General features: G+C 49.3%; 7 protein-coding genes across 7 annotated transcripts; 4 read left to right on the top strand and 3 right to left on the bottom strand.

Moving 5' to 3' along the window:
* Positions 1 to 18: 18 nt before the first annotated feature.
* On the bottom strand, positions 19 to 2,879 carry C8Q69DRAFT_38512 (mRNA cap methyltransferase). Its single transcript, XM_028627621.1, has 3 exons — positions 2,374 to 2,879; positions 584 to 2,247; positions 19 to 525 (listed from the first exon to the last, which is right to left on the bottom strand). Exons 1-3 carry the CDS (start codon positions 2,608 to 2,610, stop codon positions 351 to 353), a joined length of 2,076 nt encoding a protein of 691 aa, XP_028489499.1. The 5' UTR covers positions 2,611 to 2,879; the 3' UTR covers positions 19 to 350.
* A 1,847-nt stretch (positions 2,880 to 4,726) lies between these two features.
* Positions 4,727 to 5,430, top strand: C8Q69DRAFT_38567 (hypothetical protein). The gene is made up of 2 exons (XM_028627622.1): position 4,727; positions 4,780 to 5,430. The coding sequence occupies exon 2, from the start codon at positions 4,931 to 4,933 to the stop codon at positions 5,279 to 5,281; it is 351 nt and encodes a 116-aa protein (XP_028489500.1). The 5' UTR covers position 4,727; positions 4,780 to 4,930; the 3' UTR covers positions 5,282 to 5,430.
* Positions 5,431 to 6,273: 843 nt separating this feature from the next.
* Positions 6,274 to 8,089, bottom strand: C8Q69DRAFT_452683 (C3HC zinc finger-like-domain-containing protein). Its single transcript, XM_028629582.1, has 4 exons — positions 7,445 to 8,089; positions 7,306 to 7,389; positions 6,377 to 7,241; positions 6,274 to 6,323 (listed from the first exon to the last, which is right to left on the bottom strand). Exons 1-3 carry the CDS (start codon positions 7,941 to 7,943, stop codon positions 6,481 to 6,483), a joined length of 1,344 nt encoding a protein of 447 aa, XP_028489501.1. The 5' UTR covers positions 7,944 to 8,089; the 3' UTR covers positions 6,274 to 6,323; positions 6,377 to 6,480.
* A 494-nt stretch (positions 8,090 to 8,583) lies between these two features.
* Positions 8,584 to 9,864, bottom strand: C8Q69DRAFT_503368 (SGNH hydrolase-type esterase domain-containing protein; the record flags this gene model as incomplete). Its single annotated transcript, XM_028632488.1, has 3 exons — positions 8,584 to 9,136; positions 9,209 to 9,303; positions 9,457 to 9,864. The coding sequence occupies 3 exons, from the start codon at positions 9,862 to 9,864 to the stop codon at positions 8,584 to 8,586; spliced, it is 1,056 nt and encodes a 351-aa protein (XP_028489502.1).
* A 1,472-nt stretch (positions 9,865 to 11,336) lies between these two features.
* On the top strand, positions 11,337 to 13,492 carry C8Q69DRAFT_38679 (hypothetical protein). The gene has a single exon (XM_028627625.1). It carries the CDS (start codon positions 11,640 to 11,642, stop codon positions 13,476 to 13,478), a length of 1,839 nt encoding a protein of 612 aa, XP_028489503.1. The 5' UTR covers positions 11,337 to 11,639; the 3' UTR covers positions 13,479 to 13,492.
* A 601-nt stretch (positions 13,493 to 14,093) lies between these two features.
* C8Q69DRAFT_38695 (C6 zinc finger domain protein) lies at positions 14,094 to 17,231 on the top strand. The gene is made up of 10 exons (XM_028627627.1): positions 14,094 to 14,350; positions 14,455 to 14,500; positions 14,623 to 14,773; positions 14,840 to 15,044; positions 15,097 to 15,673; positions 15,728 to 15,766; positions 15,828 to 15,896; positions 15,954 to 16,213; positions 16,271 to 16,965; positions 17,022 to 17,231. Exons 1-10 carry the CDS (start codon positions 14,229 to 14,231, stop codon positions 17,063 to 17,065), a joined length of 2,208 nt encoding a protein of 735 aa, XP_028489504.1. The 5' UTR covers positions 14,094 to 14,228; the 3' UTR covers positions 17,066 to 17,231.
* Positions 17,232 to 17,898: 667 nt separating this feature from the next.
* On the top strand, positions 17,899 to 19,370 carry C8Q69DRAFT_452698 (Alpha/Beta hydrolase protein). Its single transcript, XM_028629584.1, has one exon. The coding sequence runs from the start codon at positions 18,136 to 18,138 to the stop codon at positions 19,315 to 19,317; it is 1,182 nt and encodes a 393-aa protein (XP_028489505.1). The 5' UTR covers positions 17,899 to 18,135; the 3' UTR covers positions 19,318 to 19,370.
* Positions 19,371 to 19,806: the final 436 nt, after the last annotated feature.

Here is a 19,806-nt window from a genome sequence, read left to right on the forward strand (position 1 = left end):
CTACGAAAGCATCGAGTTGGATGGGATGATTAACTTTTTGAATATGGGACGAGACCATGCATCCCAGTCACGCATTACTATAATACAACCAGTTCCATAAAGAGAAGGCCACCTTTCACCCTGTATGGTACAACCGCTCCAGATGCACTGTAAAACGTAGATCTCAGCAGAGACCCGGCACCATAATACAATCGAATTGCAGATACAACATCAGAGCCATGACTGGGTGTCCGGCAATAGGGGGACAAAGCAACGTACACTGTTGCAGTGAGAACCTAGACTTTGTAGAAGCAAAAAGCATGATAGAAACCTATTGAATGTTAGTTCTGATTGCAATGATCCTCCTGCAATCACTTACTAGCTGCCTCAAGTTCTTCGTCAGAAACAAGTAAAGGCCCGCCTCCTCGGCCACGGACTCCCATCCGCTCGCTCAGAGGGCCCAACTCAGGATCATCCTTTTCTTCTTTCCAGATATCCAAAAATGGTCGACGGTATTGTAGCTCCAGATTATATTCCTCGGTGAGTCTAATAGCGGCCTCTGTGAGTAGGGCAGTCCTGCACGGGGAAGACATGGTACACTTACGCTCGGAATGCTTCCCACGGCACAACATATTCGGGGATTTCCTCCACGGCCTCTTCCATGAAATAGCTGTACTTCCATCCAAACGGGGGCCGGAAGACACCGTCTTCAGGAGTTGGCCCGGGGAACTTCACGCGATAGATGCTATTTCCCCACTCGGGATACTGTGGGAAGTCCTCGACTTCACCGTCTTCAGGAGCTTCAGTGCTTTCCTTCTTGGCCGCTTCATGCTCTTTCTGTTTCTTGTGGAATTCGGCCACCCTGGCGCTGATGACATCGGAGTTTGGACCGACACCTAGAAACCGTCCTCCTTTCTTGAGAGCGCCGGCCACATTTCGAAGCATCTGCCGCGCCTTCTCCTCGCTCTCGAAAGCGTAGTGCATCGTGAACATGGAAGCAACTACATCAAAACCGCCGCCGCCCCAACGTGAGCTCATGATGGAACCCCCGGGTCCGACGTTGGGATCGATACCGACCTGTTGGATAATCCGCAAATCACCCAACCACTCCCCAAAGCAATCCTTGGGATAAAATTCAGCGTGGAATATAGGCCCAGCATTCCTCCGGCCGCGCTGTCCTCGGCCGCTTCTCATGCCTTCGTACCGGTCACGAGCTTGCTGGATGGAAATCTCAGCGGGGTCCAAGCCAACGTAAAGATCGACAGGTTGAGGAGCCAGCTGCCACTTCCCCAGATCACCTCCTTTACCACAGCCCAGATCGACAACTAAGAGTCTCTTCTCTTCCGCTGGAGGGGGAGCAGTATCCTCGGCCCAATCCTTGGTTCCGGTTACCCGTGACAGAAATTCTTCATCTGGAGAGAATTTCTGGATAATTGTACTTTTGATCCAATTGTTGAAGCTTCGCAGACCCTTGATCTTGCTGTCCGTCTTCCTCCATTCTCTGCCTCGTTCAGGGACGGCATTGTAGTGTTGTCGGACCACATCCGACACACCGCGGTCTCGTAATGCCCTTTGAGCTTCCTCCTCTTGAGCTCGCTCTCTCTCCTCTTGCCTGCGCCTTAGAACCTCTCGATTCACAATGCCCATGCGAGCACCACCACCTGGTCTTTTCCTCTGACGCGCTTGCGCTTCCGGCGTGGGTGACCGACGCGGTACTGGGGACGGGGATCTAGGAGTCTCCGTGAGGTTCTGGTCGGCAGGAGTGCCTCGTGCTGGGCTACGGTCACGTCTGGAGTAGACTGAAGGTGGAGTCCGACCGCGTCTTCTCAGCTTCTGGTGTCTCTCTTCCTGGCGCTTACGCTTTGATAGCGGTCGCTCCGACGACGATGCTGGTTTTTCAGCGGTCGCATCATCCTCTGTCACTTTCCTCTTCTTGTTATTGGGAGATCCGTCCTGCTGATGGCCATTTTCTCCCGATGTACGTTCGGTTGGGGACTTCGTAGCAGCCGCCGATTTCTCGGCCGCTTCTTTCTGAGAAAAATCCTGAGCTACCCCGGGGCTGAGACTAGATTTTTCCATTGTCTGTTTCGCGGCCGGTTGGTCTTGTTTTTTAGATTTCGTCGTCGAGAGTGAGGGCGACCGTCGCTGGATGCTGTTTTGCTCCGCGACAGGCTCCGGCGAGATGGTAGGTGGAGGAATAGTCGAGCTCCCTGACTCCGTGAGGCCTTCGACAGCTTCCTGAGGTACTGAGTGGGGAGCAATGGCTGTCTGCAGAGACGAGTTAAGCCAGATCAGTAAGGGTCTATGGACCTTGGGGCGTAAGATCAACTCTCCGTTCCCCACGAGGAGCGAATCATGCCAGGGACACTAGAAGTAGATAGGCAAGCTACTCACCCGAGAGTCCAGCACGGTATCCCGATCGTCTCTATCACTGGTGACGGTGACACGGTCCTCCTTCTGCGATATTATTTCTGGGGCAATGAGTCGCGCTTCGTCTGGGGCGTCACGTCGGCCTGGCCGGTGGGCGTGCTCCGCCGAGTAGTCCCGGTCCTGCTCGTCCGACACGGTGTAGGTGTCCCGAGCTGGGTCGTACATAGCGCCAGAGGACCGACGACGCTTCTCCGTCGACATGATGGGCGATCACGATGCTCTCTGTCGCTCTTGGTTCTTCTCAGAGCGAACACTGCCTGCGGCCTTGAACCATCCTTGGAGCTTCTCACGGCTCGTGTCGTCGATTCCCCGATTCGGTCTAGCACGTCCGATCTCTGGCCTTGCCGGATCTGGTCGCCAGTTGGTTGGGCTGGTCTACGATGATAAAGAACTTATAATGATAATAATAGGGATAATAATAGAAGCCATTACGGCGACCAAATGGGATGGGGATCGATATCCTGCTGGGTGAGTTTCTTTATGGGTTTCTGGACCGCTTCGTCGCTGACAGTTATAGCAGGTTCCCTCCAAAAGTTATGCCTTGGGCCAGACTCCTAGCTTGTACGGTAAATGCTTTGGCTTCCATGTGGCATCGCAATTCACTTATAGGGCTGGGCGAGCTTACAGATAGAGCTGATACCAGATAGGGGGGATTCCCATTGAAGTCAGGGGAAAGGGGTAGTGATAGGAGCCTGGTCGATAGCTTCGAAGGGGCCTATAGCAGAGCACTGATTAGCTTTTGGAAAAGTGGCATTTCCATCTCAATGGCAATGGATATGGAACTAAATCTGTTGCAGTGAATATCATTTATTATTTTTAGCCTCGCAACGATTAGACATTTCACAAAGCGGCGCTGGCGGCCCTGTTGAGACCATATCTGGTTCTGGGCTGAATCCCTCCAAGGCGCGAATTACAGTTGACGATCAGATTCAGACACAAAACTTTCCATGATTAACGGCTTCAAAAGTCCCCTTGCAGTACATAATGAGTGGTTCAGAAAACACTAGCTGAAACAACATCTATGTTGCTAGACCGATACCTTCTCCCCGGCCAATTATCGCGCGATCTGCATACAGAGCATAAGAGCAGGCGCGATTAAGAGTTTCGGTAAAAAGTTCCGACCAACTATCTGTGTGGGATTTGATTCGCTTATCGCAGAGTAAAAAAGCAGGCTTAAATGTCGGGATTCAGGGAGCTTGGTTACAAGGAAATACTGATATGGTCTCATAAGACAGCGCCGATGACTACAGCATATACTGGTCTCCCATGATCGTAAAGGCGTATATATTTCATGAGAGTAGTTCTATATAGAATAGACAGTGTCCCTACAGCTATGGCACCACAGTACCGGTGCATTCGCAGTATCTATATTGTCTAATACTTCATTCGGCTCTAACTCATCAGTCATGCATCAACACATACCTAGAAGTGACGTAAAAAGAGGTGTCTACAGTCGACTTTTCTTGGTGGTTCTCAGTATGCATTTTCTTGTAAGATCAAAGGGTCTTATCGCACGATCTGGGCACTTCGTAGGGCCCAGAAAAAGCGCCAAAGTTGAGCCTACGCGACCCACAGAAACTACATACTCTATCCAAGTTCTCAACACGTTCAACCAACTGCACCACCACTAGCGACCTTTTCTCGGCATAATCCGATGATACCATTATGAATATATACGCACATTCGCCTTTTGTCTCTACTTGCTGAAAGCGCCATGGAAGATGTAAATCATGCGAGATGAAATTTCCCAGTCTTAATCAAAGTATTCTCGTGGGATAGTTCTCTAATGGCAGAGTCAGAGTTTCGTGTACTCGTGGACATAGCACCAGTTCAGGCTCTCTCAGAGAATATCACTCTCCATATATGGAAATATCATCTTACCATGATCGGAAGATCCCCTGGAATGGAGGGGGGTAGCAATATCCACTTATGATCTTCTTTCGGGTTCTTTCCACGAATTATAGCCAACAGGCGAGTAGGACGAAGCCACCTCTTTGTTCTAGAATCATGTACGCCTGGCTTCGCATTACATCACAGAAGGTGAACACGAGTATTCTCAAACAAAGATGCGACATGCGGCTCCCTTGAGTAGGGAGTACTCTATGTATGTATGGTACTCTGTATAGTACATAGCTCTTTTGATATCCCTGCAACGCGACCATCATATGTCATTGTGGCGATCCGATCGCCACCAGTTTGCTCCTTGGGTGACACCTTCCAGTCTTGGCAATAAAAAAATATAATCCCTCTTCTGCGAGTATATTAACTGATCCTGGCATTTTATCTATCAAGGTCTTGCATCTTCCGTTTCTTTGCAAGTCGTGATTCCTATACCAAATTCACGGGAAATTCGTTAATAAGACCAACTAGATTCGAAGCTTAACTTTAACCAAATCTCTCTACCATACATATCCGATCTTCGGAGAGCCGACCGAGAAGACTGAGCTCCAGCCTTTACTCTACAAGGCATCGGAAATCACTGATCCTCCCGAAGTTTCCGTCCTCTACCACATACGGCAAAATGGAACAGCCACTTCGTCTCCGAGATATCCAGCCGGCGCCCTCTGCTCAGGGTATACCGACCATCCGTTCCACTGGCCAAGTCACCAAGCGCACCGCTTCTTATACAACACCAGCTAAATCATCGTCTGAGACCACCATATCACAAAACTCGCACTGTCAGAAGATCGACGAAGTCCGACACTATGACCAGGAATTAAAGGCCGGTTTGACTCAGCTTTTGAATGAAGGAAAAGATAAATCCAGTATGCAAGGTCGGAGATTCGTGCAGAATAAGTTGATGGAAACGGAACGAGAATTGAGGAAACAGCATAAGGAATCTCTCAAGAGCCGCAGACCTAGTTTGGCTTGAAATTTGTCTTCTATCATGATGGAGTATCGGGGGTATTCTAATTGCCTGGTTTTGCACGCCGTGTCTTCGGATCTGGGTCAAGCGAGGAGTTGGTGGTTTTGTTGGGCAGTGATCTGTGGTTTCTATTATGGCGCTGATCAATGATACATCCAATATTAAATACCTGGTTAAGCAGTTAACTACCAGTTGACATATCCACGTTCCTGCAACTAATCGAAGAAGCGAGAATTCTCACGAGATGGACTACTGAGCTCGTATCGTAAAGATACAGTACACTCCGATGGTCTAGAACTGTAGTCAATCGCAGTGGAAAGTTCCCTGAGAGAGAGAAATACTAGCCCTATATGGCACCATATACACAGTACCAAATCGACTCGAGGATGATGCTTACGTTAGAGTTGAAGAAGATTATAAACCGCAATACCTACTGGTAGATCTCTCAAATTGCCAGTACTCCGCGAAAGGCTATACTGTCTCCGGCTAGTTAACTAAACCCCAGAATGTATGAATAATCCCCTCCCCCGCGATCTTCCCCAGGTTTATTTCCGCGTTCCTCTCTAATCTATTAAGGTTAGTAGATGCGTTAGTATCATATGCTCGGAATTGACGGATCGCTGGAACGGAGCGCTTTTTTTGGCCGGATCTCATCATGTCAGCTCTTCCCTCCCAATCAGTGAACCGTGAAGCAAGGGAAGATTTTCAGATATCCTTAAAAAAAGATATATTGTCACGGTAGTTACGCCGATATCAGATAGAATTACTGGACGGAAATTGCAGGGTGTGGCAACTTATCCGTTGGCCAGGCGGCTTAGATAGTCACAACATGCTATTATGGAGCTTGAGAACCACAGGCTTGATAAGAACTGCTTATCCAAATGGCTCTGCTTCAGGAGGGGATACGCTTTTTAAGCTTTGAAACAGATACAACAAGAGTTAATCTTACGGCCTCTTATGTTCTCATAAATGTCAATACGTCGTGTGCGCCGCTCGATGGGGGAGCAAGACATTCATATTCAATTCTCATATCGGAAGTTCGTGACATCTATATAACTAGTTAGGTGATGCAGATTACATAGCAGGTATCATGACATATACCCAAGATGATCCAGACCCGGTCTCTTAGCGCCTCGCTCGAAAACGAAATCATAAGATGCAAGCAAAATTAACAATGTAATCCGGTCGTCGCCAGTTCTCATCGGTTACGGTGATGAATAGACAGGCTTCGACCTTTTTGGGGCCTTCACATTCAAAGCCTGCCTCACCCTCCTCAGTTTGGACCACCACTCCTTGTCTTTGGCTTTCTGGGAGTCTCCATCGTTCGACGTGCCACCGATCGAGCTAGCGTCTATATCTTTAGTAATCTCAGAGCCTGTAGATCTGATCAACCTCCGATGTTTGGTCTTGATAGCGTGGAGGAGAAGTTCCCAGCCACTATGAAGATCTTCAGTTCGTTCCGTCTTCTTCCCAGAACCACTTTGCGTCAATTTGTTGACCCACGGACAATAGTCCATATGCTCGGCCACAACGTTGAGCTTTTCGTACACAGTAAGCTCCCCATTCTCTTTCGGCTTGTACATCCATAGGCCTAAACGTCGAAAGCAGGCACCACAACCGGCCAAGCCAGCCGTACCATCGGATACCGTATCCCATCCAAAGAAAGCCAGAGCAAAGGCCGCCCTGTCTATATCCTGCGCCGTTTGTTTGGGAGAAGCGGCATTCTTATCGGCCTTCTGGCCTTGTGAATCAGGGGCTCCAGCTTCAGACGGTACCTTGTTTTCATTTCCCGCATAGAACTCGGGAGGTAATATCCGCAATGCTCCTTCAAGGTTGAAATCTTCGGGGATCTCGATTCTCTCCCTCGCGGGCAGTTTGGGCCCCATCTTGGCTAGGTTGTAGTAACGCGTTTTGAGGCCGCTTATTGCCACATCAGGGTTGGCTAGCTGCAATCGATGGATAGTAGCTTTGAGCACTGTCAGTAAATATATATGTATATTTTTGGCTTTCTGTATTGCAGATTGACATACCATCACAGCCTCTGTTGCGCCAGGGGCAGTTTAGACCATGGCCTTCTGTGATGAGCTTCTTGTATTCCTCTACCAGTTTTGCCCCTAGACTGAACTTAGTACTTGCAAATAAAACCGTCACCGTGGTCGCGAAACTTACGGACTTCCTTCCTTTCCTCCACTTTCTCGATATCGTAGCCGTCCAGCTCATCGAGTTCGTCCGGGAGCTTGACAACGACCGAGCCACCACATCCTCCAACACAGCTGACTCTCTCAGTGTCTGTACACGACCATCCACGCTTAGCCCACTGAACCTCATTGACCGCCGGGGGTTTCGAAGACCATTTGTCGACCCTGCGGAATGTTTCCAAACGCTCAAGAAAACGCTCGCGATCCCATGGTACAAAGTTGGGGCGGACCGTTGTCGAGCCTGACGAGGACGGTCTTGAGATATTTGTGACAGATGTTCGAATAACTAGCGGATCGTTCTCACTTCCACTGACACGGACCTTCTTGATCGAGGGAAGCGTCGTAGTGCGTGGAATGCTTGCGGGAACGTCATTTGGAGTCTTTGCGGCGACGTCTGGGGACGGAGGTTTTGATAGCGAGTCAAGGACTCTGTTGAACTTGCGCTTTTTCGTGACCAGCGCGTAAGACATTTTTCTTCTGGGAATATTATTATGATTAGGTATGACAATTATGATCTGGGCAGGTGAAAGCTGCCGCAGCAGTTGTGATCTGCTTGCGATCTGCCAGTGGTTGCTCGAGCTACCGTATTTGTCGCCCAAGCTCTGGCCTTGGCGTGGTTTGTTGCCTTGGCGCCTGATACCTGCAATCATGCTACAAGGGAAGACGGAAATGCGACCTTACATGCAATGAGCATCACGCCAACTTTTCACTCTCATCTCAACAAGTATTCTGCGACGGAAGAGCTCGTGAAAGCCTTTGAGTAGTTATCTATTTCATATATGTTGCGGTGGAAGCACTAAGGACAGTTTGAGTTCGTGAATTATTCGACGATGCCGGAAAATGGTCGATCATATAGACTGGTGATTCTGAACTGACCAGGCAATGGTAATTGGCAACTAGTGTGACGAATGCCAATCTCGCAATTGAACTAAGCTCTAAATGCAGAATAATTGAGAAATCGCATCGCACTCCCTCCCTACGACTATAGTAGTCGATTGATTGAACATAGTCTGGATGTTCATTATCGGCTAAATTTCAAGCTCGCGATTATCAATAAGAAGTATCACACCATAACTCCATTATATATACCGAAAATGAAACCTCCAATGCCTATACAAAACTATCTATGAGAATGAGCACTGAAAAAATGATAGACAGGACGAAAGGCAATTCAATATGATGATTGTTACTGCCGATGCCGTGTTTCGACGTCTGCGTTGGTGCAGATGTCGCGGTGTCCGTAGGTGACCCTGTCTCACTAGACCCTGATGCCGTACTGGTAGAAGTCGTATTTCCTGCAGGTGCTTGTAGCATTCCCTTTTCCACGGCCTCATTGAAAGCAGCATACCAGATGTCGGCCATCACATGATATCCCTCGTCTGTAGGGTGTATGCCATCGCTGCCTATGTCCTCTATCGTCAAATTGCCATAGTCCATCTCTGCCAAAATGATCCGATCACCAGCTTTTTGGCGCTTTGCAACAAGTTTCCGATATTGGTCGTTGATATCAGCCATTGCTTTCGGTGCGCGCTTATCCGGGATCAGAGTGGAGAAAAGAATGGTAGTGTTTGGGGAAGCCTGGTAAATCTCCTTGAGAAAGCCGTCCATGCGTTTGCCTGTGCTCGAAACCTTGTAATGTTGGACTCCATCGTTGGTGCCGGCACTGGAATTTTGGGTTAGCATTGCCAGGTCTAGACAGTTACTTCTCCGCTGATCGATTCTCATTTGCACTCACTTCAAGAGGATCAGATCCGGTTTCGTTGAATAAAGTGACTTTTTGGCCGCCGCCTTTATTTGGTCGACCCTGTAGCCAACATACCCGTTATTCTCCTGTTCAGTGCGCCAGCACATATGGTCAGCGAATTGTCCACGAACCCAAGCTCCGCCCGAATACGACTATAAAGTACGATGCACCCAGTATTATTGCTCTGCAGTGCATACGAAGGCTGCTCTATGCGTTCAATAGGCCGCGTTCTAACTCACGTTCTCTTTCATGGTACCGTGTCTGAGGTTCCCAACCATAGTGGCATTCCATCCATCTGATTGCACCATATCCAGAAAGTACTCTCGATAGCCGTTACCATCCGTCGATTTGAAGCCATAAGTAATAGAAGCCCCTAGCGGCATGATTCGCAGCGTGAAAGGCTTATCATCTTGAGACTTTACGTTCTCTGGTTTTCCCTCGTTGGTGGCATTGTTGGTGCTCTTGTCTAATTCTTCTCGGGAGTAGGCTGACGCAATAGCATCTGGAGAGAGCGGAGATGTCGTCGGAGCCGTATGTTCGAGAATCGAGCCGTCCACAGATGCGACGGCTGGACCCGATAGCAGACAAAGACTAAAAGCCGTAGCGATGGCGTAGCCTTTCGCTGCGACGACTAGCCATGGGGCCATGGCCGGCTCAGGGAGAGGGATTGCAGGGAAGCAATACGTTAGGCATTCGCCCACGGGGAGCATCCGGGTTTATAACTGCGTAACATCGTGCGGCTCTGAGCTTAGAATCACCGCGGGCTCCAAAGTCTACAACAAAGAACTAAGGGCCGTGGCTTAGCTCGTCCAGGGTTTGATTGTTACTCCACTTAAAAGCTATCGAATCCGATAGTCATCTTCAGGTACGGACATGGCGGCGCGGTATCCAGATTCCAGGCAGATCTAAAACTGCTAGGAGATAAAACTATTCCAGTTCAGGACAGCGAAAAAGCTTGATTGCTCTTGACACGGACTCAGCCAGTGGGACAGCTCGTGGGAGTATCATGCTAAGAGAATCCGAATCAGATTCTATGTTCCGCAAACGTGGGGCCTTTCTCTTCTCGATGGCGTCCAATTCGAATTTTGTCCCCAATACCTTAGTTAGTCGACTACTGCCGCTTCATGTACTGATAAGAGTGAAGAAATATCATTGTGCTGAGAACCGCCAAATGTCATGCTTATGGTTACAGATCAATGTACAGGTTTTTCCGTTTGCGATCTCAGCAGACGTGTATGCTGCTCAAAATCACGTCATTTTGCTAGCCGTTGAAATCGCCCCCTTTTTTTTTCAAATTGATGGGAAATTTGTTGGACTCGGAAATGACAAGCTTTCAGATTGATCAAAAAACCCAATTGATTAGTACTATTGTCTTACCGCTATCGTCTTTAACCATGTATGTCATCTATAGTCGACGATTGGCCGAACCAAAAGCACGCCAAAGTTGGCTGTGGACGGCCCGATGCCAAGAATATGGGTTATAGAGTATGATCTGACGCTGACATCGAACTGAAAGTGAATCCAAATGGAGAATTTTGACAGGGATTTGAGAAGCACGACATTATACGCACACTGCGCACGCTCCAGGATGACTGCAATAGGGAAGTGTTCGCATGCCATGGCAATTGCCCTGGTGGCCTCCCAGAAAAGCCATGCTTGAGTAAGTGATGAAGTGCGCGATTTATCATGCATACTATCGCACGCCGTCCGGTGCAGATCCCATTTCCCCCATATGAAGAAATATCGTCGTATTAAGAAACAAGGCCATCCTGCCAGTTTTGCCTTTTGCGAAGATTCTGCTGCATTCCTCGACATCTCATGCGCCAGCAGAACTCGACATGCGGATATACGGGGTACTTGCAATTAGGGATCGATCCTCTCATGCGTTCTATCAGCGGCGATTCAGCGCTAGTTAGATTTCTCGACCTCGAGATCTCTCTTTTGGACCCCACGATGTTGGGAGTGCTTGTGACAAGCACCGACCACCAATTGAATCTGGCCCCAATTGTGCAGGATGTGCTGGTGAATACCTTCAAGCGACTCGACCTTTTCCCTTCCTAACTCATGGATTCACCGAGTTGGCGTCCCGGGTCCATTGGACTGATTCTCTGGGGTCTCTGATGTATTTTCCTAGGAGATCAGGACTCCCTGAGAGCCTCTTGATCGGCAATATTTCCCCGCGCCTCACTAAGAAGGGGACTAACTGCTAACTTAATCACTTCGTCACTTTCTGAATAGTAATGCTGAGACAAGCGACCGTACTACCCACGCACGGACTGGCCAGTCTCTCTTTGAAAGATCTGCCCGATTCATCGATTGGAGATGTCCCCAATGCCTAGATACAACTGATGATCACTGATACCTTATCTGCTGCTTACAACTCCGGTACCGCTATAGCTCGCTTAACATACTTTATGATCTCATGAACCGCGCAGCCGAAGGCTCCGCTCCTCTCGGGAGAGCGAGCTTACAGCAATCTCGAAGCCATGTCGACAACCCCTCTGCAGCTCTACAAGGCGCGACAGCGGCCTTTAATTCATTCGCATCGAGGAAGCCTGTCGGTACACCTCCAAAGAATACCGAAAACGCAACCAAAGCGGCTGTCCTGGCAGGACGACCGGTTCGTCCGCCGCCAGCATCCAGCCAGACACCGAGTTCCGAAACGTCCTTAGAACCCGAAGCTCGATCCGTGAGGGAAAAGATTGGCATGTTTACAGATAGTCCGGTATCGATATCGACGCGAGATATACATGATGATAATAAGTTTGCTACATCCTCACCGAGGTCACAGACCCCGCAGCACATAGCTGCACAGGTCGCGGCGGAGAGATCCCAACCGGGGATTCCATTCGATCGTAGCTCGACACGGACAAATTCGCCTGAGAAGATCGATCGTGCACCAAGCAAAGCCAGTCAACGAACGGATGAATCTCTCAAAATGTCGCATGGCGCATACCAAGATAATAATGGCAGCAACGAGTTGCTGGCACCAAAGCCTCTCCGCAAGCTATCGTCACAACACACTGCCATCGGGGCCGCACTCAGTGCGGATAAAGATGCCTGGGACAAATTTGATTCTCAACTTGCGGTGGCACCCAAGAGCCCTGGCACTCCAAGCCTTGCAGGTTCTGCTAATCCCCCTAGACTGCCCCCTAGGACAGATATCAGCGCGGCACCGGAACCTTCCAAAAGACTTTCAATCAGTCGAAAACCAGTGGCTTCCCAGCTTTCCCTCAATTCCCAAGATTCGGCAAGTTACGGCCAGAAAGAATACCAGTCCGTACCACGTGCTAGCACGTTTCCGTCCACATCGACATCCGACGAACGAAAACCTCCGCTTCCACCACGCCGGTCCACGGCGGGGGTGAATGGATCATCGCCAGGAGGCACTGTCGATTTGCAAGATACTTCACGCTCTATTTCTAGAAATCATACACGGGATGTGGCCAGCCCGGCGCTGTCACAGCCTCCTCCTCCGCCTCCCAGTCGTACACCGGCTTCACTACGACCGCAGACGAATAGTGTTGTTGGCCATATCAATAACAATGGCGCCAGTGTCTTCGAGGAACCGGCAGGGATGGATGAAAATTCGTTGTCGGATGCAATCGTGGCTTCATCGCTCGCGTCATCCTATGCGCCAACGCCAGTTGAGATCGCACCTCCTCTACCACAACGGCGGCCAAGGTCTCGCTCATCGTTATTATTGCACCGAACAGGTGACAACCAGAGGTCTCCCAGTCCTCCAAAAGGTATGAGACAGACTCTTAGAGACCACTCGAAGCTAGAGGGACAAGACGAACACCATCATCACAAGCATATGATCCGCATCATCAAAAAGCATCCTCATAAGCACCACGAGGGAGATCGAAAGAGATGGCGTAATGAGATCACCGAGAAGGAACGCAAGAGATATGAAGGAGTCTGGGCCGCCAACAAAGGGTTATGGGTCCCAGATAAATCCCTTCTTCCGCCCTCTCTGCGCACTCAGAACTCCCACACCCTCCCTCAGGACCCATCTGACATGGTCGTGAATGTGGTGGTCAAAGACATATGGTCCAGAAGCCGATTACCACCTAATTTCCTGGAGAAGGTTTGGGATCTTGTGGACCGGCAGGGTATTGGCATGCTCACCAGAGACGAGTTCGTGGTTGGTATGTGGTTAATCGACCAGCAGTTGAAAGGTCGTAAGCTCCCGGTTAAAGTATCCGACAGCGTGTGGGAAAGCGTAAAACATGTATCGGGCATCAAACTGTTGGATTAGAAGTTATAGACGGGGGAGGGACGCCTATCTAATGATAATACCTAATGCCTTTCTCGCTTAATAATAGACTGTAGTAGTTAACTAACGTTAGAGTCTTTGAGCGGTAGAAGAGAGCCCATATCTGGGCATCGACGATCCAAGTTACTTACGCCTCAGCGGAGAACCAATAATAATAATCGTAGAACCCGATCAACCTTATCTTCGATGCTCGGTCACGTGAATTACAATGCACTCAAATCCGCTCTGCAAACTAGGTACATAGTTAATACCTTCCATTTCGTGCCTGTAGGCAAATTCACGCTGCTTGGGCAGTATTCTCTGGTGCATTCTACGCAAGGTATATTCCCTGACTCGCCACCTAACTACTTGTTTTTCTATATGACAGAGAAATAATTCATGAAGCTGGCTTTAGCGCTCCACGCTTTCTCCTTTGAGCAGAGCAAATCCCGGCCCTCGGGATCTCACGGCCAGCCAGACTAGGAAACGGATGAATCAGCAGCCTGGAAAACACCTGACTTTCTATATCGGACCAGTCGTCGAGCTTGAGCAGATTATTCTCAGACGCCCCCCAGAAAATATCTCTTTCCGAGGCTTTGGGGTGAAACGATGCATCGCTGGGACAGAGTATAGGGAAGACTTGCTTTTTCTCCCCGACTCCGTCTTGTCCATCCAATCTTCAGAAGGGCTCACCTTTGAACCTCCGCGCGGGATCACGGGGTTGCTGTGACCCAGAGAGACAGGAGATCCACGATGGGACTGGAGGACACCCAACAGCATGAGCATGAACCGGTCACACAACCCAAGGAACCGGCGCCAACAGTAGTTCGCAAAAAGTTCGCCAAACCGCCCGTGAAAGTAGCATGTTTGGCTTGGTAAGCTATCCACTGAACAATGTATTAACCAGAGCTCCGCTTTGGGGGGATTTGCTCTGTGCTTGCGGCCGTTTCTGCTCCGTTACGCTGACACTGCCATCCAGTCGCGCTTCGAGAACGCGTTGTGATGGGAAGGAGACATGCTCCAGCGTATGTTAACCCCTTTCTTCTTTTGTTTTATTATTAAGTGTAGCCAATCCCATGTCATCCTGATGGACGGCAGGTCATTTCTCTATGCCATCTACGTACTAAAATTGTTATATATTTGAAAGTGCGCGAGCAAGGGGAGAAAGTGCAGTTATCTCCCCAGCAAACGAGGAGGGCCTCGAAAGAAGAAATCCACAGTGCCTCCTTCGTCTACGACTGTGCAGCAAGATGCGTCCTGGAATCCTGTTCCTATTCCAGTCAGCAGATTCGATGAATGTATGTGTCCTGAGTGGCTAGACTCCATCGCTCTTTTGGATGCGTTAAATGCTGATATAGATACAGCGGCGGGGATGTTCAACCAGATCGACCCACTGGCTCTGCCTGGAGCTGGACTGAGGCATCTTGACTTCCCAACTGAGGTCCAGTCGATGTTTGAAGACCTGTTCGCCCCAGGCGACGGAGCAAATCCACACGTCCAGATGGAACCGGCTCCTGCGGTGCCCCCGAAGCCATCGATGGTCAGAGCATACGGCAGTGAGCCAGATATGTGAGCAACGCATCATCAACCTCACGAGTCAGAGTCCTAACTGGCTACATAGACTGAACGCTTATTATGATTTCATCCATGCTTACTTTCCTATCCTGCCTCCAAGAGCCGCCCTTCCTTACGCTGATCGCCCATTGAATGGGCTAGGTTCTAGTGCTAATGCTTTGTCGGAAGAGCTTTCTCTTTTGTATCAACCATCTTCTCCCTTGAGCCTTGCTATCTCCGCTATATTAGCTCTCGTACCACATCCAGACGATCCGGAACCGACGTCTGCCAATTCAGTCCTACTTCGAAGATCATATGCGCAAAAGTTTGCCGGGCTAGCAATAACATGCATCGAAGCAGACCAAGAACTTATCGATTCTTCCACTGACCCCTCTCAGGCTTTGTCGAATGAGACGCCTATCATAAACAGAGCGCCGTTCCATCCTAAAACGCCTGTTGAACTCGAAGGTATTCTTGCGCTACTTGTATTATGTACATATGAGTATGCACAGCGCGGGAATCTATCCAAGATGAAATACAGGGCTGGACAAGCATTGACCTTGGCGATGAATATGTCACTACACTCGTTGGGGGAGGAATATGACGAGTTCGCAGAAGCCCGACGGCGGGCATGGTGGATGACTGTACCGTACAATTGTTCCTTGTTTTACAAAGGTGGCATGCTAAACATTCGATAGTACTACTGCGTGCTTCAAAGCTCGATTTCCGGCATAGCTGTAAGTCTGGGTGATTTCGTGGCTCATACTGACCATGGGCTGACACGAGTCTGAACTATAGCCACCAACGATCACCATCGACGACCCTCGTTTCGTGACTCCTTATCCCAGTTTTCCATCGGATCCCGAGGTAGTAACCGGCTCCAATATGCTTCTCTATGCTACTGCTCCAGCTAATCTATTATAGGGCTGGTCAATATTGATGCAAGCGCAGCAGGTGCTGGTCTCAGCGACACAATTCACGCTTGATCTGAACAGATGCCTGAGATCTCGCTCGAACATGAAATATATCTGTGACAGAATGCAGCAACTCGATGCTTGGGCCAGTTCCGTAATGGCACGTGCAAATACTCCTCCAAGCGGCCCGCGCTCTTCGCTTTACGAAGATCCGTCGGAGGCACTGACTGCACATTCTATACGAGCTATATCAAGGATCAAGATATCGAGGTGAGTACAAGTCATCAGTCTCGAAGAGACATGTATTTCTGACAAAGGGCATTATAGTGCACATCTCAAGACCCATCGATTCCGTGCATTCTCGGACATTCCCATCTTCATTAAGAAGCACTGCGACCTTGCCGCTGCGAAGTCCGACCCTGCCCAGACAGATAAGACCTATAACCTGAACAGGCGTCCAAGCGGTATAAGTCGACTGTCTTGTTCATGTTCCAGTATGGAACCCGTTCCGCGTCCTCAGGCACGGGAGTATGCCCCTTCGCCGTCAGATTCTTCGAGTTCGTCAGGATCTGTATCTTTGGGCTCGCAATACTCCTTCCTCGAAACCGGCTTTCCCTTCACCAGCCAACATTCAGCAAAGGTTTGCCTGCGGGCTGCCCTGATCATAGCGCGCATGTTTCAGAGTCTACCGTTCCCGAGACCACTATACTCGGCGGAAAAGCAGAATGGGTCTGCTGTTCCATCGGCCTCCCAAGAATACGTAGACCCAGCTTCGCTAGATCCCCGCACTCAGCTGCCTCGCACGATGCCGTCATTTGCATGTTGTGCGATGCAAAGTAGCTATGCAATGTTGATGCTCTTCTACAAAACGCGCGTTGCGAAGCAGCTTTCTCCAGACTCCGAAGGCGGTAACAATTCATCGTCTGAACGACTAGTCGAAGAATTACGGAGCGGACTTGAACGAATCATCGGGGCAATGAAGAATTATTCCAGGGCCTTTGAGGCACTAGACGGCATGAGAGGTCAGTATTATCCACCTCCTGGCTATCTTTTGCTAACAGCTTACCTTTTCGTACAGACGAGATCGAAGGTGCTTTCCAGACCGCATTTCCCCAACAATGACGAACTTCTCGGATATTCTACTTTGTCTGTATATGTTCCAGCAGGATTGGCTATCAGAATCTTAATAGGGAAGAAATGCCCACCACAGAACGGCCTCCTCATGCCGATTTAAAAGCTGGCCATCAGCAGTGACCCGCTTTCTTGAGAATAGGCGTCTCTTGAAGAAGTTTCTTTGTGCAAACCGAACTAGAACTCCACCCCTGGGCTGGACCTATGGGGAAATCTACGTACGGTATACCATTGACAATAGGATCTCGATATGGATTGAAGGTTGGAAGGAGAGGGACAGGTATGCGAGGCAAACCTCCCAAGCATGGAGGTATACGGGTGGAATGAATGAACTTGATGATTTTCGACACTTCTTGTTGTTTTCTCGTATGAAAGGCAGATGGAAATCGATGTCGGATATACCCTTCTCAAACGTTCAAAAGGACTGGAGGGCTGGCTTTATGATCATGTTGTATGTGTTATGTATCGATTATGATGCGGTTTTGTCAAAGGTATCTGGTTGGTGTGGTCATTTCTCTCACCTCATCTTTCCTCTTTTTTGTTCTTTCTTCGTACGGTTTCCTCGCGATTAGTCTGTTCTGCTCATATAAATGATTTGCTCAGCCGTACTATGGTTAAGATTCCATTCGTAATACATGCATACATTTTTTGCAGGCCCGCGTAGTTAAGACTTGGTGTTAATCAGGTTTGCTGCTGCCTGAGCTAGCCTGACTAGCAACAAATGGCTGTTGATGGAGTTTCGGTCGCATTTGTTAGTTCAGCTGACGAGCACGCGTCAAAATGCAACCTTTGCAGACATTTGGCCCCCAATATTTGCACTTGATGTTTGGCAAACCCCAAGCCGAAACAGGTCTCCTACTATCACATTTCAGCCATGTTGATATCAAAGCGACGCTTGGCTTCTTAATTCTCTACCCTAGAGATCTTTATTTAGCTGCCTGCTGATGGTATTATCCTAGTCCCGATCCTATTAGAAAGGTCCGTGGGAGCTCTACAGGAACATCCTCTACGAAGTTACCTACAGACGTTTCACATAGCAAGAGACAGCTGTATTTTGATACATGGCTTGCGCCTACGCAGATGAAGATGCAATACCAAATGGCTGGAGGACTCGACAGCCAGGCTTCGCCATCTGGTTCATGATCGCCATCCCTCGTTTCCTGCTGGTTTCTTTTTTCTACAGCATTTACTACATCCCAAGCTCTCTACGTCAGAATAGGAAATGGACATACCGCCAAGCTCTTTCAACGCAGCTCTTTAAATTCGCCTTTCGCATTATGACCGAGTTGGGATACTCACAGACTCTGACCTTCGAACCAGGAAAGCTTGGTAACAGATGGGTTTTCATTGACCCAGCTGAGTCGGACGTGTATCCTCGTCCGTTTCTGAGCGACAAAGTACAGCCACAGAGAATTGCTGGGACGTGGTACCCGGACACCCCCTTCAAGGACCAGTCTGCTTCGAATTTGGACGATGACAGCAGTCTTGTAATCCTGTCCTTCCACTCAGGATCCTTTCTCTGGTTTACAGGACGACCGGAGGATTCCGGCTTCGTCGCCAACTTGCTCAACAGAAAGCTGGGTAACACCACCCGGTCCCTATGGGTGCAGTATCGGCTTGCCGGTGGTCGCGATAATCCAACGCCCTATCCAGGCCCCATGCAGGATGCAATAACAGCATACGTCTACCTTGTCAAAACACTAGGTATCTCACCTCGACGCATCGTACTCGCGGGAGATTCTTCTGGATCTACTGTAGTGGTGGCTCTCTTGCGCTGCCTCGCAGAGGATGCAGACAACAAAATTCTCGCCGATCTCCCACCACCAAAGGCCTGTCTCATTTTCTCGCCCTCTGTCGAATATAGCTTAGAGGGTGATTCGCGTGCAATAAATGAGAACCGAAACTGTCAGACTGACTATTGCGATGCACCGATGATGGCTTGGGGTGCTCGCGTGATTGCACCGCCGGACCAGATACGTCTGGATGACCCTTACTTGTCACCGGCCTTGCACCCGTTCGCTACTCCCGTGCCAATCTTCGTACAGGCGGGAGGCGCGGAGGTGTTGTGTGATAGTATCAGGGGATTCGCAGAGAAGATGCGTGCGATCCCAGGAAATCGGATCGAGTATTTAGAGGTCCCGGACGTGCCACACGATATCTACGCTGCTGGTAACATACTTGGATGGTTGAAGGAGCAGGAGGAGATCATTGATGCCGCAGCTACCTTCGTTTCTCAGTTTTGATTTGTCTGTGGTTGTTCTCGGAGGCCGGGATGTGTATTTATGTACGCAGAAGATGTGAAGCAGACTGGAATAATGACCGACTGGTGTTGTTGTTAAAGAGGAGGATGGAAAATAGCATTAACATCGCAGCAATGATCTGGTAAATTGCGAGTAGCCATATGCATTAAAAAGTGAATTAGTTCATCCTCTTCTGTTCTAAACATCTAATAACAACCATATTCTAAGCCCGAGATGATATCCTTCTGCCTCAGGCATACAAGAGGCTTGAACTCTTGGCGCCCGAAAAAAATAATATTTGCATCCTCCGCGGTCCAAGTGGGACCAACCAGACCGATAAGCGATCCGACAACTTTTTTTCCTGGAGATCCCTAGACTCTTCAAGATACAACCCCTTCACGTCAACATCTGGGATCGAGGGTCTGTCAACGGCGAGAGCCATACCGATCTCTCCCCATATCCAACCGGATCGTGACCGTTTTGGTCCCCGGG

This window comes from Paecilomyces variotii (genome assembly GCF_004022145.1).
Source record: "Paecilomyces variotii strain CBS 101075 chromosome Unknown C8Q69scaffold_1, whole genome shotgun sequence".
NCBI classification, from domain to species: Eukaryota; Fungi; Ascomycota; class Eurotiomycetes; order Eurotiales; family Thermoascaceae; genus Paecilomyces; species Paecilomyces variotii.

Coding starts and splice junctions, on each gene's coding strand:
- C8Q69DRAFT_38567 (XM_028627622.1), top strand. CDS start 4,931: ATGGAACAGCCACTTCGTCTCCGAGATATCCAGCCGGCGCCCTCTGCT.
- C8Q69DRAFT_452698 (XM_028629584.1), top strand. CDS start 18,136: ATGGCTTGCGCCTACGCAGATGAAGATGCAATACCAAATGGCTGGAGG.
- C8Q69DRAFT_38512 (XM_028627621.1), bottom strand. CDS start 2,610: ATGTCGACGGAGAAGCGTCGTCGGTCCTCTGGCGCTATGTACGACCCA. Junction 2,248..2,373: donor ATACCGTGCTGGACTCTCGG/GTGAGTAGCTTG, acceptor TCGTCTCTGCAG/ACAGCCATTGCTCCCCACTC. Junction 526..583: donor CCGTGGGAAGCATTCCGAGC/GTAAGTGTACCA, acceptor GGCCGCTATTAG/ACTCACCGAGGAATATAATC.
- C8Q69DRAFT_452683 (XM_028629582.1), bottom strand. CDS start 7,943: ATGTCTTACGCGCTGGTCACGAAAAAGCGCAAGTTCAACAGAGTCCTT. Junction 7,390..7,444: donor GGAGGAAAGGAAGGAAGTCC/GTAAGTTTCGCG, acceptor AGTTCAGTCTAG/GGGCAAAACTGGTAGAGGAA. Junction 7,242..7,305: donor GCGCAACAGAGGCTGTGATG/GTATGTCAATCT, acceptor CAGTGCTCAAAG/CTACTATCCATCGATTGCAG.
- C8Q69DRAFT_38695 (XM_028627627.1), top strand. CDS start 14,229: ATGGGACTGGAGGACACCCAACAGCATGAGCATGAACCGGTCACACAA. Junction 15,674..15,727: donor GGCGGGCATGGTGGATGACT/GTACCGTACAAT, acceptor AACATTCGATAG/TACTACTGCGTGCTTCAAAG. Junction 16,966..17,021: donor GGCACTAGACGGCATGAGAG/GTCAGTATTATC, acceptor CTTTTCGTACAG/ACGAGATCGAAGGTGCTTTC.
- C8Q69DRAFT_38679 (XM_028627625.1), top strand. CDS start 11,640: ATGAACCGCGCAGCCGAAGGCTCCGCTCCTCTCGGGAGAGCGAGCTTA.